The sequence below is a fragment of the Nycticebus coucang genome, chromosome 18 (genome assembly GCF_027406575.1).
Source record: "Nycticebus coucang isolate mNycCou1 chromosome 18, mNycCou1.pri, whole genome shotgun sequence".
NCBI classification, from domain to species: Eukaryota; Metazoa; Chordata; class Mammalia; order Primates; family Lorisidae; genus Nycticebus; species Nycticebus coucang.
This window is the reverse complement of record NC_069797.1, coordinates 20,286,115-20,302,850: the sequence shown is the minus strand read 5'-3', so window position 1 is coordinate 20,302,850 and position 16,736 is coordinate 20,286,115. Positions and strand designations below refer to the sequence as shown.

Genomic DNA, 16,736 nt, shown 5'->3' with positions numbered 1-16,736 from the left:
TGGTCACTGTTGAGGAGATACTTTTGGACAAGAAGCCAGCCCCCTTGTTCCTTAAATCAGATCATCTCCTTGTCTATATATAAGGTCAACTTAACCCACTCACCCCCGCAGAACTCTTGGGAGGTTGGGACACTGCGGGAAGCTTCAAGAAAAGGGGCAGAGCTTTCTTTGGCTCTGTCTCTGGGCTACCTCCTGACCACGCCCATGCACACTGACCTTCTGGTAGCACATGGACAGCTCTGCCCCAGGGCCCTCGGCCACACCTCTCCGCCTGGGTGAAAAACCATCTGAGGGGAGGAGAAGAGGGAGGTTCAAGGGGTGAGGTTCCCAGTGTTCTCCTCCCTGACTTCCCCACCTCACCTAAGGCTGGAGCTGGATTTACCTGGCCTCTCACCCTGGATGGAAAGGCAGCCCCTGTGGGGGGCATTGTCTTTCGGTCTGGGGGAGCTTGGAAGGACTGAGGACAGCTCTGCCATTCAGCAGAGGTGTGGGACAGAGGGGGACAGGGAGGAGGTGTTGTAGGGAGACGCAGGTGTCATTAGGTGAGAGGTGAGAGGAACAGGGTTTGAGAGCAGCTGAGTCAGGGCCACCTCGGACAAAGGGAAGCAGAAGCTGACCTTTGGGGAATTTGGAATCTTGGATCTTCACCTTCAGTTCAGTGAGGAAAATGTCCTCTGTGGGGTCTTGGCTCAGGTCACTGAAGAAGATCTGGAGAGAGAAGGCCGAGAACTTTGAAGAAGGCTGACTCATCGGGCCAAGGACAGCTTCCCTGACCCCAGCAGCCCGAGGAAGCGGATGGCTGGGACGGTGTGCAGAAGCGGGCAGGGAGCCCCACCTGTCCTGCCAGTGCTAGTCTGGGCTGCATTCAATGACTGCCTGGGTTCGAATCTATCCATATCTACAGTGATATAGTAGGTTTATAAATAGTGGAAGAAACTTACTGAAAACCCAAACCAACAGGTACCTACTACTGTCTAACTCGGAGGGCAGGAGACAAAATTCACATCAGGGAGGGGTGATGAAACCTCTTGTAGACACTGGCAGGAGAGCAAAGACAGAGAGAAGAGCTCAGTCCTGCCAAGCTCACAGAGCCCCTCAGCTGTGCAAGGAGAGGACCTGCAGGAGCTGATGCAACCTCAGGAGCCCTGGGGGCAATCCGGGGGGAAGAGGAGCCCCAGAGAAAGACAGCAGAGACAAGGGGAGGCCAGGTGTGGGCAGCAGGAGAGAAGGGGTGTTCCAAAAACATGGAAGAGTAGTCAAAGGGTTTTTGAGAACAGGGATTTGAGACAGCTCCTGAAAGCTGGGAGCTGCCTGGCACTCACAGTGAGGTCCCATTGCCTGTCAACAATTCACAGATGCTAAAAGTAATAGGCCAGGCCATTGGGCGAGTGTTAGGAATCAAGACAAAACCCAGAACACACCACCACGGTCACTCCCAAATACAGACAAATTTGGAACGTTGTGCTGCCAGCCTAGCCTAGCCCAAATCAGTAACTGGTCAGTCCTTGGCCTTCCAGTAAGAATTGGCCTTCCAGATACCCAGTCACAGAAGTATTCCACATCCTGGCAGCCTCCAATCCTGAGCAAAGTCCTACTTTTTCGCTGCCTCCCCCAGAACACCCAACCAAAGCCCCCATCCTCTCTGAGGTGCCTCCTGGTTCCCCGTGGTGTATGTCCTGTGTCATCACAGCACCTCAGCAAAACCATCCTTGTGTACCTACAGGAGGACTCCCAATGCTGGCGGTTTTTGAGATGTTTATGCTCTTTACCATCTTGAGAGGCTTTTTAGTTTATGTTGTGTTACTTTGTTTTGCATTTTGGAAATCAAAGAAAGGACCTAAATCCCTCCTTTAGGTCAAACCCAGGAAGGTGATAAAGATCTACCCTACGATGGAGAGTGAAGAACAGGAATTCTTCAAGATGGGACACTAGAGGCAGAGGTGGCCCCAAGAAATCAGTCCTGTGTTCTCCCAGAGATCCCTGGAGCCGGGGGTGTGGCACCAGGCCATCCCTGGAATAAGCAACGGGGAATGAAGCAATATTAATTCAATTCTTGATGGCAGGGTGACCCTGACTGAATTTGGGTTTAACCTATCTATGTCTAAGTCTGTCTTGCAGTGTTTTGCTGGGGGACTATGAGGGGACCAGACTTTGGAGCAAGAAAAGCACAAAGGAGTGAAGGAACAGGACTCAGGAGTCACTTTTGTTGGCTGTACTGTCTCAACTATCACTCCCAGGGACCCAGGAGGAAAGGATCATCAGCCTCAGCCTAGTGGACCTGAAAACACAGGCTCAGCGGTCTTACATCACTCTCCCGGGGTCAGAAGAAGCACACCTGGAGCTCTCATCCCCGTTCTTAACCTTGACAACAGTATCGTTACTGTGCTGACCTTGTCTTCCTCCACTGTGCTCTATTCTTCTACTCATTTGAATTCTCACAAGAACCCTATGGCAGGTGAAGATTATTATTCCCATTTTAAATATGGGGAAATTCATTTTAGAGAAGTAGAGTTGCCTGTGACCACACAGCTGGCCAGTGGAGGAACCAAGGTGCAAAGGAAGGAATGTTGTCATTGTCTCTCCCTCCACACCCCTCTCACCCAGCTGAGCCCCCAGGCCCCCCACACATACACCTCCTGTTGATTGAATAACAGGAAGAACTTCAACAATGAACACAAAGGACGCCTTGGTGGGGAACAATACACACCTGCCCGCCTGTATACTACACAGCATGACAGAAAATGCCACGGCCACACCCAGAGTGTTATGGGAGCTCAGAGGAGCGCCCCATTCAGCTAGCAGGTGGGAGGTCAGGGCAGTTTTGTTGTAAAGGGTGAAGGGGAAGATGGGAGGTGGAGGAGAGAAGGGCACTACAGGGCCAGGGCCTGGCATGAACAAAGGCTGGGAAGTAAGAGCATCCCGGCATGTGTAGAAAATCTAGACCAGTGTTTTTCAGCCTTTTTTTTTTTTTTATCTCATGGCACACTTGAACCTATAGTTAACCTTCTGAGACACACTTAAATTGTGTTGACCAAAAAAAAAATAAAATAAAATAAGAGTAGCCAGGCACCATGGCTCATGCCTGTAATCCCAGCACTTGGGAGGATGACGTGGGTGGATTGCCTGAGCTCACAGGTTCGAGACCAGCCTGACCCAGAGAGACACCCCCATCTCTTAAAAAAAAAAAAAAAAGTAAAAAGAAAATATACTTACTGAGCTTTGAACTTCTTTCGAAAATAATCAATGATCATTAAATATTTTCACAGAACACCTAAGATCCTCTCAGGGCACACCAGAGTGCCACAGCACACCGGCTGACAATCACTGGTCTAGACTGAATGAAGGGGATGGTGGGGCTAAGAAGCATCTCTGAAGGCAGCAGAGAAAGACTGACGAGGGGAAATGTAACAAGGGTCGAGGCGGGCAGCTTCACGAAGGGGAAGATGTGTGCTTTCATTTTTGTAATTGTGACACAAACACAGATATTATATGGTGGCCCATAGTTTCTAATGCGGTAGAGAGGCCCAGTAAGACAGGATATCCTCTGGGCCCTGCAATTTGGGGAGCATTGGCGAGAATGGTTTGAGAAGACCCAGCCTGCAGTTTGAGGATCAGGGGAGACATAAAGAAAGGAGAAGGTGAGTCAGGCTGACCCTACGCCCCTGGCTCCAGGGTGTGAACATGTGACCCTTCTCATCATGGCGGCTGGTGAGGGGATGAGCACCTGCCTCAATCCTCTTTCTCAAAAACTGTCCTGGAAAAGGGAAGCCCTCTTTTCTCTGGGGCTGCTACACCAGAAAAATATACACCTGGAAATGCTGAAGGTCATCTTGTCACCAAGATGAGACCTGCAGAGGCAGAAAGAAAAAGAACATATCTCTGGGGTCCCTGTTGAGCACTCACACCCAACTTTTCTGAAGCCACCTAGGCCTTGAACTTTTCAGCAATGTGAGCCAATAGATTTTGATTTTTCCTTAAATTCGTTTTTAGAGATTTATGTTACTTACAATTAAAAGAGTTCTCCCCGAAATAAAACTGGAACCAGGAACAGAATTTTGCAAGTGAAGAGGCTAACATGAGGACTTGGCTGAGCCCAAGCAGGTGGAAGAGATGAGACTCCTGTCCCTGGCTGGGGACTCAGGAACCTGCCCTATGGTAGTGCTGCCCCTGTACCCAGGACTCAGGCCATGTGGCTGCTGAGACTGGGGCCTTAAGGGATTAGGTAGAATAAGCCAGATGTAGGTGTGTGTTGGCCACTTCCCGTGGTCTACAGGAAGGGCCCCTAGGAAAGCGACAATAGTCAATTGAAAGAAGCCGGTCCACCTTACAGTGGGGGTGGGGGGAAACCCAGCCTTCCAAAAGGGGTCTTTTCTGCCCGTATCAGACACCCAGAGCAGGGTCATCTTGGGATCACAGCTGAATTCTCTCCCACCATTAATACCAGCAACAGTATGGAGCTTGAAAGCGAAGGAGAAAAATGGAGACCTGTAGATAGTCTGACCCACAGCCTTCTCCCCCGAGCTCCTCTGCTGCATACACTCTCAGTGGGGAAATAAATGGAACCTTCGTGGGCTCCAAAAGTTGTCTTGTTTGTTATAGATCACTAAGACCAAATGGAGGGGAGGAACAAGTGAAGAAAGGTGACCAAAGCGGGAAGACCCAGGAGGAGGTGCCTGCAGCTAAGTCAGAGGCGTGGGGAAGGAATGTGGCCTGCGCCTCCGGAGGGCGGCAGCCACAGTGATGATGTGAATGGGCGTGGACAGGAAGTTTAGAGGGACCTAATGGACTCCGCTGTTTTAATTCAGTGGAGTGGGTGGAAAAGTCATTAGCTGAAGGAAAGGGCTGGGGGAGAGTGGTGAGGATTGGGAACACCATTGTTCTAGGAGACGTGGACGCTCGCTTGAGAGGGCACCATGGGCCCTGCTGAGGATGGATACCTCAAATGTGGGGATATGTCAAGTCAAATGACTTTGGGTTTGTTTCCCCAGGTGGTGCTTAGAAGCCCAAGCTTAGCAAAGGTAAGGCACATCGGAGCACTGAGCCAGGCTTAGGGTTTTTATTTATTTATTTTTTTTGAGACAGAGTCTCACTTTGCCACCCTTTGTAGAGGCTGTGGCATCACAGCTCACAGCAACCTCCAACTCTTGGGCTCAAGTGATTCTGTTGCCTCAGCCTCCCAAGTAGCTGGGGCTACAGGTGCCCCCCACAACACCTGGCTATTTTTGGAGACAGGGTCTCGCTCTTGCTCAGGTTGGTCTTAAACCTGGCTCAGGCCATCCACCCACCTTGGCCTCCCAGAGAGCTAGGATTACAGGTGTGAGCCACCGCGTCTGGCCTCAGGCTTAGGTGTTGATGGAGGGGAGATGGCAGGGTAACATGGGAAGGGAAGTGAGGGGCAGGTAAGAGAGAGCTGAGGGGAAAAACTGGCAGGAAAGGAGTAGAGGCAGCAGGCCTGAGGGATAGCGAGCAAATGACCTGGCCAGCAGTCTCAGGCTGAAAAGGGGTATGAAGACAGAGACGATGACAGTGCCTGGGAGCCATGGGAATTTGTGGTCAGAGACTGCGAAACGGAGCTTAGGATTTCCAAAGTACAGTATTCCCTGGCGATGACTGCCAAAGCAGCCTTTCCCTGACTCCCAATCATGGAGGGGGTCACAGAAAGAAGACTGCTACTGCTTGCATTTGTGGTCTTAGAAGTTAGTAATGATCTGCTTCATCCAGAGATTAAGAAGGTCAAGTTAACAAGCAAGAATGTCTGGGTGTGTTGTGTTCATGATTTGCATCCCGGGGACTGAGGTTTCCCCAGAACCAGGGTATGTAGGTTATGGGCTTCAGGGTTCCAGCAGGCTGGCATGGCATCCTAGGAGCCCCAGGTGGGATGCTCACCTTGACTGTGTAGATCTGGAAATAGATGGGTTGGGTGCCCATGCGAACATAGTAGGTGATGACATCCAGGATGAAGGGGTCCACAGTCCGGGATGTGTCCAGGGACAGAGGCTATGAGGGAGACAGGGAAACAGGGAAATGTCTTTAGCCGTCTTTCTCCAGGTACCGTGGGAGGTCCCATTTTCTTAAAAGAGAAACTCCAAAGTGTCCCCACCCCCACCCCACACTGGATCCACTAACCCAGCTGCTTCTTCAACACTTTCCAAACCTTTCCCTAATTTTTACTCCTCATCAAAATATACCCGTCCAGAGCCCCATCTCCCAAGGGACACAAAGACATATTGAGCACCCCTATGTGTAAGGCACAGTGCTCTGTGTTAGGGGTGATGAGAGGCTTGAGTGTAGAACTAGTGATCAAAGAGTCTGAATGGGGTTCTAGGTGTGGATTAGCTGCCTGCCTTGGCCAGGCGGCCGTAGTGGGCAATTATTCAAACTCTTTGAGGTCTGAGTTTCCTTCTAAGGAAAATGAGATGTTGAACCACATGAACTGATGTCTTTTTCAGCTCTGATGGTCTCTGATCTATTCATAAACTAATGTCTGCATGTTGCTGGGACTGGACTACATGCCTTATCCTCTAGGCCTTCCCTAGTCCCATGTGGTTCTAAAGTATCATGATTGGGTCTTTCAGGCAAATAGGACAGAACGTCTGCATAGAATGTGATAATATCAGAGTTTGAAAGCAGCTCTGAGTTTAGCTCATCCAGCTCATACCCAACCCTGTAAAATCTCTTCTGACTCTCACATCTGGTCTATTGGGACGTGGTTGTCTTCAGAAAGGTCACATGAGGAACTATGAACTTATTCTAAGAATGCTGTTATTGTTCATAATGTTTCTGCTTCTTTGTGTGGAAACTGCTTTTGGAGTAAGCAGAAGGATCATACAAATTGTTAATAATAGAGGAAGGGGAAGCAAGGAAAACCTCAAATCTTCACATGTGCCCTGGCAGGGAATAAAAGCTACCAACAAAGGAGGTCTGTGATCCTCCTGTCATGTCCTCCAAGTTTCAAGGAAAAGTATTTTAATACCCAGCTAAGAGGTCTTTCGTGTATATGCAAAGACATTTTCAGATGAGGTGTAATTCTGAAAACAAGCACAACCCAAATATCCTTATTTGAATAAAATATATAAGAAGACATCACAATTAAAGTGGAAGTAAAAAATTAACATGCAAAAGAAGGAAAATTGTGTGAGATTTTACAATTTCAAAGGAATGAAAATAAATAAATATGTATACACGAATCAATAGCTTCCTTTTATACCAGCAATAGCTACTACCCAAACATAATCAAAGAAAGATACCGTTCACAACAGCAAGAAACATGATCAAACATGAAGGGTAAAGTTAGCAAGAAATGGGAAAAAACTGACACGATGAAAATTGTACAATTATACTGAGGGATATACAAAAAGACTTTAATAAATGAAGAGCTACGGTGAACAGTTTGACGAGAATATTTCAGATTGTATATGAAACCCGCACATTGTACCCCTTGATTGCACTAATTTACACAGCTATGATTTAACAATAAAAAAAAATAAAATAAATGAAGAGCTACATCATGCTCCAAGAGAGAGAATCTTAATATGCCAAAGATACTAATTCTCTTCCAAATTCCAATCAAAATCTCAACAGTATTAAAAAAATAAGAAAAAGAAAACTTGAAATGAAAGTCTGACATTTATCAGAAAAGATTAAATAAGTATAGTCTGAAGAGGTTTAAAAAAGAAGAGTAATGGGATAGGCTTACTGCCAGATATAGAAATATAAAAGTGCCAGTTTGGACAGAAATGAATAGCTCAATGAGAGAGATTAAGTATCCAGAAATAAATTTAGGCGTATGTAAGAACTTAGGAAGGGATAAAAGTGGTCTTTCAAATTGGCGAGGCAAAATGGTTTATGCAGTAAATAGCTTTAGGACAACTAGCTAAACATTTGAAACAAAACAAAATTACATACTTCACACCAAACACAAACACTAAAATAAATTGCTGGTGAGCTAATTGTTTAAATGTAAAAATTGAGACAGGAAAGTGTTAGAGTCAATTATGGGTGGATATTGATTTGACCTTTCAAAGCATGATTCTGGAGGCAGAAGCCATAATGAATAAAGTGCTATGTCTGGCTACATAAAATAATAAACTTTGCAAGTCGAAAAAAAAAAATTGGCAGGCAAGTTACAAAGTAGAAAAACTGCAACAGGTATGACAGCAAAAAGGGTACAATTCTCTTAATTTATGAAAGCTCCTTCAGATCAGTAAAGAGGAGTTCCCTCCCCACTGCTGGCCGTGCTGGGGGGCAGTTTGGGGTTGAGTGGAGACTCCCTCTCATTCCGTCACTACAGGCCAGCTACCTAATCTCTCTACACCTCAGCTGCTTGGTCTGTAAAATGGTGACAATGGCAGCTGCTGATGACAGCACCTTCCTCTGGGCTGTGGAGAGAATGGAATGAGCCAATCCTTCCCGAGAGTGCTTAGAAAAGTGCCCAGCATGTGGTAAGGCCTCAGGAAACGTCAGCTGTTAATAATCACTAGAAAGTGATCAGCAGAGGCTCCCAGAAGAAGGAATGTAACTGGCCTCCACACTGACCAAGGAATATTTTACTTTGGTTTTTCCATGCTGGTCTGGTCCAGAGTAGGTGCCTGGTAAGTTCTCTGAGTAAATTCAAACCATGACCCAGGTAGGGCTCCCCTCTCATGTTCCTTTTTTGCTTCATCCTACCTCCGGGGACTGACTCTTAATGTTAAGGGTCAAGTGCAATAATTGAAAAACAGCCCTCTTCCACCCCCAATTCCACCCTCCCTGCCCAGTGGTGTCTTCGGACCCTCTCTGACCCTCTGAGCCCCCTTCCCACATGGTGCCCTCTCTGCCCCTACCATCTCAGCCAGTTTGTGGATGGCCGGGCACAGGGTGTTGATGGTGCTCTCATACCACGGGTCTGCACGGCCCAGGAAGGCAGCCAGCTCTCCCAGCTCCAGGCACCTGGATGCTGCGGGCTCCTGGGGATAAGCAGAGGAGTAGAGTTGGTGGACCCTATCTCTGGCACTCCCTTCTGGCCGGAGGGGCCCCAGGTGCCGTGGGCCTAGGCTTTATGAATGTGGTCAAATCATTTAACCTCTTGGGGCCTCGATCTCTGCACATGAGATTATTGTTTTGTTCTGTAAATTCAGAGGAAGCTGAAATACCCTTTGCTGAGGGCCACTTTCCAGGGTCATGGAAAAATGATCACCAGACTTAAAAGGGGAGAAACAAGTATTGCTTTGACCTACTGCTCCCCCACAGGTGTAAGCCGTGGGGCTCAGAGACAAGGCCACAGCAAAAGTTAGGAACTTCTCAGGGGGTGGGGCTAGCCAGATCCTTTGTGTCTTTCTTATAGGAGGAGAAGGGGCAGAGAAGGAGGGGCAAGGTTCATGTGTGGCCAGTGTAAAGCCTGGAAGTGTGGCCACATCTCCTCCACTAGATGAGTGGGCTTCCACTACTGGGAATTTCCTCTTATGTGGTCTTAGGAAGTGTGTGTGTGTGTGTGTGTGTGTGTGTGTGTTGAGAGAGAAAGAGAGAGCATCCCATATTTGAGGAGAGGTTTGCAACTAACTCCATTACAAAATCAGCAGTGAGCAGGGCGCCACTTTGGACGTCCAGCAGTGAGCAGGATGCCACTTATGGCCAGGACCTATCTTTGGCCATATCCAGCCCCCAGACCCCCTCATCTGTGGTTTTTGAGACAGAAGAGCCTGGAGGACTCTCCCAGCTCCACAGTCTCAGGATAGTGGTTCCTGTCTCTGGGCAAGGGATACCAGGCTGCAGGTGTTCTCCGGGCCAGCTCCGCCCCTCCTCTCCCGCCCCTACCCCCACTGTGGCTCAGTCACCTGAGGTGCCAGCACCGGGATATAGTAGAGCTGCAGGCTGAGCCTGGGGGTGAGGCAGAACTTCTGGGTCTCCCGTTTCCTGGCAGTGGGCAGGAAAGCACAGGGGTAAGAGCAGGGTTGGCTTCGAACAGATTCGCTGCCTCCCAGCTCTGCCATTTATCGCTCTACCTCTTGGCTTTGGGCTGTCTATGTGAGCTCTCTGAGCTCTGTTCTCACCTACAACATGGGCAGAGTAATGACTGCCTTGTGGGGTGGTGATGAGGACACTTGGAGCTAAAACCGGGCGGCAGTGAGCACGGTGCTCTGGGGTGGCTGCACATGGCGGGCACTGCAGGGTCCTCCCTTGTCCCTCCCTGGCCTCTGCCTTCGACCCTCTCCTGCCTCTCCTTGATCCTTCACCAGCCTGTGCCAGGGCTCCCTGCTCCCCCTGCCAGCCCCCTCCCTTGTTCCCATTCTAGGGTCCTACCGTAGTTTGTAGTAAGCCTGGGCCAGGCGCCCCAGCATCCTGTCATCCCCCAGCACCAGCACCCGCGCTGTGTGCAGCCGGGAGACGCCGGGCAGCAGTTCCCCATCCCCGCTGGGCCTGCCTGTCCTGCGGTGCAGCCCCGGGGGCCCGTCCCAGCTGCCAGGCATCAAGAAGTCTGGGGGCCACGCACGTTTCTTGATGCCCCCTTTGCGCTGCAGCCCGGCACGTTCCAGCTCAGGACTGCCAGGGGCAAGTGGTTCATCGGCCCCTGAGGGAAAGTCTCGCTCGATGCCACTGTCAGTGGACAGCATGGACACCCGGGCCAGTTCCTGGTCTGGCCGGAGACCCTGGAGATCCAAGGCCTCCAAGTCAGCACTGAGGCGCAGCTGGGACCGCGGGCGGAGGAAGAGCACCAACTCCTTCCCTGGATGGGACAGCAGGGGACCGTCAGGGCTGTGCGGGCATGTGAGGCTGGCAGCGCCCTACCCGAGTCCAGCCAGTTCCCCACAAACACACGGACAGATGCAGACACACATGGACACAGACACGTACACACCCCCTACACTATGCACATGAGCCGGCATGCACCCCGTTTCCAGCCAGCCCCACAGAGGAGCGGACAGACAGCACAGACACGTACACAGCTGCTCCTCGCCGGCCCACAGGTGGAAGGTGATGCAGGGGCTGGGCAGCGGGATGCCAGGTGGCCGGTCTTGGATGGGGTCACCTGCAGAAAGGAGGAGGCTGTGGAAGCCATGAAGGAGAGGGATATGGGACCCTTCTCTGCCCTCCCTGCCCTACCCAGCTCCTGTGGGAGGCCTGGTGGGGTGGCAGGGACCCCTTCCCTGCCACAGCTGGGCTGTGGAGTCTATTTTTCCATCTATGCCAACACCAGCTCACCTAGGGACCAACACAGCTGTCCCCTCCCTGTATAAGAATGCCCGGCAGCTTTCCCACAAACAAACCATCCAGCCCAGCCCTTAGGAGCTGTCACAAACCAGCTCACAAGGCCCTTTCTAACCTATTCTCCCAGGCTGGTCCTGGTCCCCAGCCCTGGGGTGGGGACCTGGTGCAGCCAGGAGGCCTTCCCACTGTTCTGTAAACACACTGCCTACATCCAGATGAAGCTGGAATAGCCTCTGTTTCTCTCGGCACTGCTTCTGGTATCCTGAACACAGTAGACACTTAATTAATGTCTACTATGTAAGAGACACTTATGAGACCTCATCAGCTAAGTCCAGGGCCAGCAGGAAGCCTGGGGAGTCCAGGGGAGAGACCAGGACCAACCCCTCTTCCTGCTCTTCCTTCTGGAATCCTGACCACTCCAGCGGTCCATGGGGTGGTCACTCCCTCCCAGCAGACCTTAGACCTGCCAGGCCCCCACTAGTCACCTGGTGCACATTGTAATCATTTCTTTGGCTCCTGCCAGAGACCCCACATGACAGGTAATAAGATTATATCCCTCATAAATTATAATTGTCCCTCAATTTACAAGGACAGAACCAGGCACAGAGAGGTTAAATAACTGTCCCAAGGACACAGAGTAAGTGGCAGAGGTAGGATTTGAGCCCAGGTAGCCCGGCTGCAGAGTCCATGCTTTTACTCATGACATTGTGCTTGTAATCACTGCCCCATACTACCCCCTATAGCCACAGGTCAACAGAATGTCAGGTGGTCATTAAGATGCATGGGGCATGTGTAAGTGAGACAGGTGCCCCTGGATATGACTTGGGGCCTGGCCCAGATGGTCTCTCTTTGTCCCTGCAGAGTTACTGCTGGCTGTTAGAAGTAGTATCCAAGGATAGCAAAGCCACCTTGGCCCCAGGGCTTGTTCCAGCTTCTTGAATAGCCATTTCCACATGGTGATCAAAGGCAGTACAGAATAAAGCTGAGAAGTTGGAGCTTTAGGCTGTGGCTGTTCTGCCCACCTCACCCTGACTTCTGCAGCTTCCACCTAACTGGGGCGGCCAAGTCGAAACACCCAAAGCTGGCCCGCTGACCTCTGCCAGTGGTTTCCAGTTCTTAACCCCGTGCCTTGTAGCTACAGGTGCTAGTCACTGACCACGTGTTCTGGGACGTGCAGGCTGACACATTCCATGGGTACTTTGGGTGACCATGAAGCAGAACCCAAGTCGGAACCGTCCCACAACAGCCAGGAAATACTATTTAGGACAGTGCTGTAGGCTATTTCAGATTCCCCATCCACACGGAGCTTCCTGTTGGTGTATGGCCTTGTCTCATAAATGCGCGGATAGGAAGGAGGGGTGTGGAACAAAGACAGGTGATACCAGGTACAAATGACCTAGACTCATCTGCTATATCAGATGCTCTAGAAGATGGACTTGGGTTACTGCAGCAGAGTGGTGAAGAACTAGACAGCCTGAACTTGAATCTTCGCCTCTTTCTAACTCAGTTTTCTCCTCTGTAAAATGGGGGTAATAATAGTTTCAATCTCCTAAGTTTTACTATGAGGATTGAGTTAATACGATATGTGAAATATACCATATTTAAGGTGCTTAGAACAGCAACTTGAGGCTAGTAGGTGCTCTGTAGGTGTCAACTGCTATCTTGACCAAATTATCCATCTTCTTAGCCGGGTCCCCCAGGCCCAGAGGAACCGCCAAATGTCCCGCCCCTCCTGCACCACGTGGACTCACGGCAGGTCCAGAGTTGCTCTCTGGAGCCCCCTGCGGCACTGCTCAGCCTGGACCCTTGAGGGGTCCCATCTGGCCCCTGCCTCTTACCGTCGCAGTGCTCTCTCGCGGCGGCTGCGGGCCCCAGCAGTGAGCAGTAAATCTCCTCCAGCCTCTCCAGATGTTCTGCCCGGCTCGGGCTGGCCTCGCTTGCCAACTGCTCCACGGTTGTCACCACGGCATGGAAATAGTGCTCTAGGGTGCAGCGTGAGCTGGTCTGTCGAAGAGCATCAGAGCCTAGGTCGCAGCCCAGCACCCACGCACCCCAGCACCCACCCAAGTCTGCAGGGCCATGGCAGCCCAGGGTGGCACCTCCCCTCTGCCCTTGGAAACCAGGACAGAGCTTCTTGAAAAGGCTTCTGGAACCCACGTCCAAGGCCCAGTCCTGCCCTGACACTGCTGTTAACCCGAAGCTGCCTGGAGGTGGGGGCCCTTTTGCCCCTCACACTCCGATCTGGGGAGACAGCTGGTGGCTTCAAACATCTGTAACCTGGAAGGGTGGAGATGGCCACTGCCACCTACCCCCTCAAAAGCATCACCAGCTTTTGGATGAACATTCTGCCCCCTTTAGAATGTGAATTCCAGGAAGGCAGGGATTTTTGTCTGTTTTGTTCATGTTCTAGGTTTTGAAAGACAGCAGTGAACAAAACAGACAAAAATTTCTGTCTTAATGGAACTTATAGTGGGGGGGTCAGGTGATAAATCAGACAAGTAAAATTTATAGTATGATATGTAATGATACATGCTAAAGAGAAAATAAAGCAGAGAAGAAGGATGTGGAATTTAGGGGAGAGGCTGAATATTTACATGGTGTGGCCTGGGTAGCTTCACTGAGAAAGTGACTCAAAGTGTTGACTCAAAAGATGTAAAGGGGTGAGCCCTGCAAATATCTGAGAGAATATTCTAAGCATAGGGAACAGCATATGCAAAGGCCCTGGGGCACAAGTATGCCAGATGTGTTTGAGGAGCAATAAAGAGTCCTGTGTCCCCACAGTAGAGAAAATGAGGAGAGGAGTGCAGGAGATGGATGGGAGAGGAAATTCATGAGAGTCTTGTAGGCCACCATAATAACTTTGCCTTTGACTTGGAGTGAGGTGCTATTGTAGATACTGGGGCAGTGATTAGATTTCCACCTTCAGATCTGAGGCACTCCTTAGCCCTGTTGCTAGGAGAACTGGAAGCCAGAGTGCTCAGCTTTGTTCCAAAATCACATTCAGTGGAAGAAAGCCACCTCTTCAGGACATGCCCTTTTCCGGGGGACAGTCCACATCCAGTACATAGTGGATGTGGAGGCATAAAGGCCTTACCCCCTCATCCCAATTCCAGATGTCTCTAAAAGCCAGTTCAGCTCCAGACATCCCCCAGACCCAGCATCTACACAACAGCCTTCTTTGTCCCTGCACACAATCTTGCACACTTCATGCCCCACTGTGGGGCCCCAGTAAACCTACTGCTTAGAAATTTCCACAAAGAGAGACATGGGGATGGTGGAGTAGACACCTGGGGTGATCTGACTCATGTGTTAGTAGCGACAGGTTTGAGAATGGATCAGAGGGGCAGGGGGCCAGAGTAGGCGCAGGGGGGCCAGGAGGCACTGAGGCCAGCATGGTGGCAGTTGAGGCGGTGGGAAATGGCTTGATTCTGCCCACATTTAAAGGTGGAAGCTACAGAAAGGGTCTGTCCCAAGGCTTCATGCCTAAGTGGGTGTGAGAATGGCAGGCAGTGAGCTGAGAAGGGAAGAGGCTGTGGGCAGAGCTGGCTCTTGAGCTCAGTAGAATAAAGGCATGGGAACAAGAGGAAAAATTGGACCCTAATCTCGAGAAGCAGCAACTGGTTCAAGGTTACATTGCCAATCCTCAAGACATTTGTGTCTTCTGACTCCCTTCCTTGGCCTGGTTGCCACATGTCTCTGGAGATCCCTGACTTCAAGGCTTAGCAAAGAAGCCTGCCCTGGTCCTTGTACCCCTGACCTCATGTGGGGTACGTCTACCTTGAGATACCCCCATCTCCAGTACCCAGAACACAGTACAAAGGGTCAGAGAGATGGGGTGTCCCAGGCTGACCTCCCAATCTGGGACCTTGTCAGCTAGTCCAATGGACATGCACAGAGACCAATCTACTCCCTATCTGGGTCTCAGACCAACCCCTCAGTTCACAGAATGTGCCCTGACGGTCAGACAAGTCCTACCTGCTGGGCAGGTGACTGGCAATGATACCTCTAAACTTGCTTCAAGAGGTAGAATTCCAGAGAGGGGGGCTGAGTCTCAGGGGTGTGAGAAGTGGTGGTCAATATAAGCTGGGGAACCCCAGGCCAGGCTGATGTTCATCCAATGAGGGTTACCAGGGGACTGTGAGGGCCCCTCTAATGCTAAGCTTTCCAGGGTCTTTAATTTCAGGTAGACGATGGCTTCTCCATAATCCCTTCTTGCTCTCCTTCTGCACCTTCCCCAAATTCTCTATAAAAATCAAGATCCAGGGTGGCGCCTGTGGTTCAGTCGGTAAGGCACCGGCCCCATATATGGAGGGTGGCGGGTTCAAACCCAGCCCCGGCTGAACTGCAACCAAAAAATAGCTGGGCGTTGTGGCGGGCGCCTGTAGTCCCAGCTACTTGGGAGGCTGAGGCAAGAGAATCGTTTAAGCCCAGGAGTTGGAGGTTGCTGTGAGCTGTGTAACGCCACGGCACTCTACCGAGGGCCATAAAGTGAGACTCTGTCTCTACAAAAAAAAAAAAAAAATCAAGATCCAGAGCTGTGGGCTCTGGATAAAGTGAGGTGGGAGGGGAGGACATAACAGTTTGACTACACCTAAAAAAATACACGTTTTACTTTCAGTATTTCTTTTTTCATTGCAAAATAATGTGTGCAACAGACCTGTGAGGTCCAACCTTGAACCCTGCCCCATTCCTGACCTTGTGCTACCCTGAAGCCCAATCTCATTCCTAACCCTATCCCAAAACCCAGCTTCCTCCAACTGGGGGATGGTGTGAATCTTGGGGATGGATTGTCTATTTCCCATATCATTGAGTAACACAAATCAGTGCTCTTATGCATTTGAGTTGGTTGTATCAAAATGATGCCTGTCTTAGGCCTACACCTATTCTGTGAGCTAGAAACAACCACCAGAGCTGCAGAAAGGGTACTGGGAAGTATTGAGTTAGCAGACAAATGCTGAGTCAGAAAAAGTCCTCTTTTTCCCCACCTTCCTGAGAGTCATGGCCAGTTGCAGGGAGAGAGGACAGTATCGCGCATTAGGGGTCATATGTGTGTGCTGAAACTAAGAGAAGGCTTAAGGTAGGAGTTAGTGGGGGTGGGGATATTCCCCAACATGTGATGTGTGCTGCAAACACCTACAGGGGCTGCTATGAAAGGAGGAAGTCAAGGATGGTTGGGTGGGGAGAATGAGTCAAGAACCCTTGATAGGTCCAAGCAGGTGGACAATCACAAAGCAATGGTATTCTAGGTATAGGGAAGGTGCTCTTTGATAAAGAGAATGACAAAAAAATAATAAAAATGGTTTGAGGAGGGACACAGCTGTACATTGAAGTAAAGGCCTGCCAAAGAAAGGATCTGAGGGTCAGACTGTGGAGCAATGAGTCCAACGCATTTTGAAGGGCAAAGCAGGGTCTGAGTCATGGGCTGGGGATAGAGACTAACTCCCCCACTTCCTGGGGCTGAACAAGCTGCAGATGGCTGAACCCTTGAGAAAACTCTCCCTTGTGGGTCCCTGGCACCCCGCAGGCAGCACCACAGCCCTGAGTCATAGCCA

At 50.3% G+C, this 16,736-nt stretch overlaps 1 protein-coding gene across 4 annotated transcripts in view; it reads right to left on the bottom strand.

The window, feature by feature from the left end:
• PIK3R6 (phosphoinositide-3-kinase regulatory subunit 6) overlaps positions 1–16,736 on the bottom strand; it is a 57,959-nt gene that overhangs the window by 12,391 nt on the left and 28,832 nt on the right. For 3 of the 4 annotated variants that reach the window (XM_053570004.1, XM_053570006.1, XM_053570007.1), the window contains 8 exons: positions 13,023–13,188; positions 10,919–11,005; positions 10,279–10,702; positions 9,813–9,891; positions 8,823–8,945; positions 5,887–5,997; positions 618–708; positions 217–287 (listed from right to left, as the gene is read on the bottom strand). In XM_053570004.1, coding sequence (XP_053425979.1) covers positions 217–287; positions 618–708; positions 5,887–5,997; positions 8,823–8,945; positions 9,813–9,891; positions 10,279–10,702; positions 10,919–11,005; positions 13,023–13,188 — 1,152 coding nt within the window. The remainder of the gene's footprint in view (positions 1–216; positions 288–617; positions 709–5,886; positions 5,998–8,822; positions 8,946–9,812; positions 9,892–10,278; positions 10,703–10,918; positions 11,006–13,022; positions 13,189–16,736) is intronic. The other variant, XM_053570008.1, reaches the window with a different exon arrangement.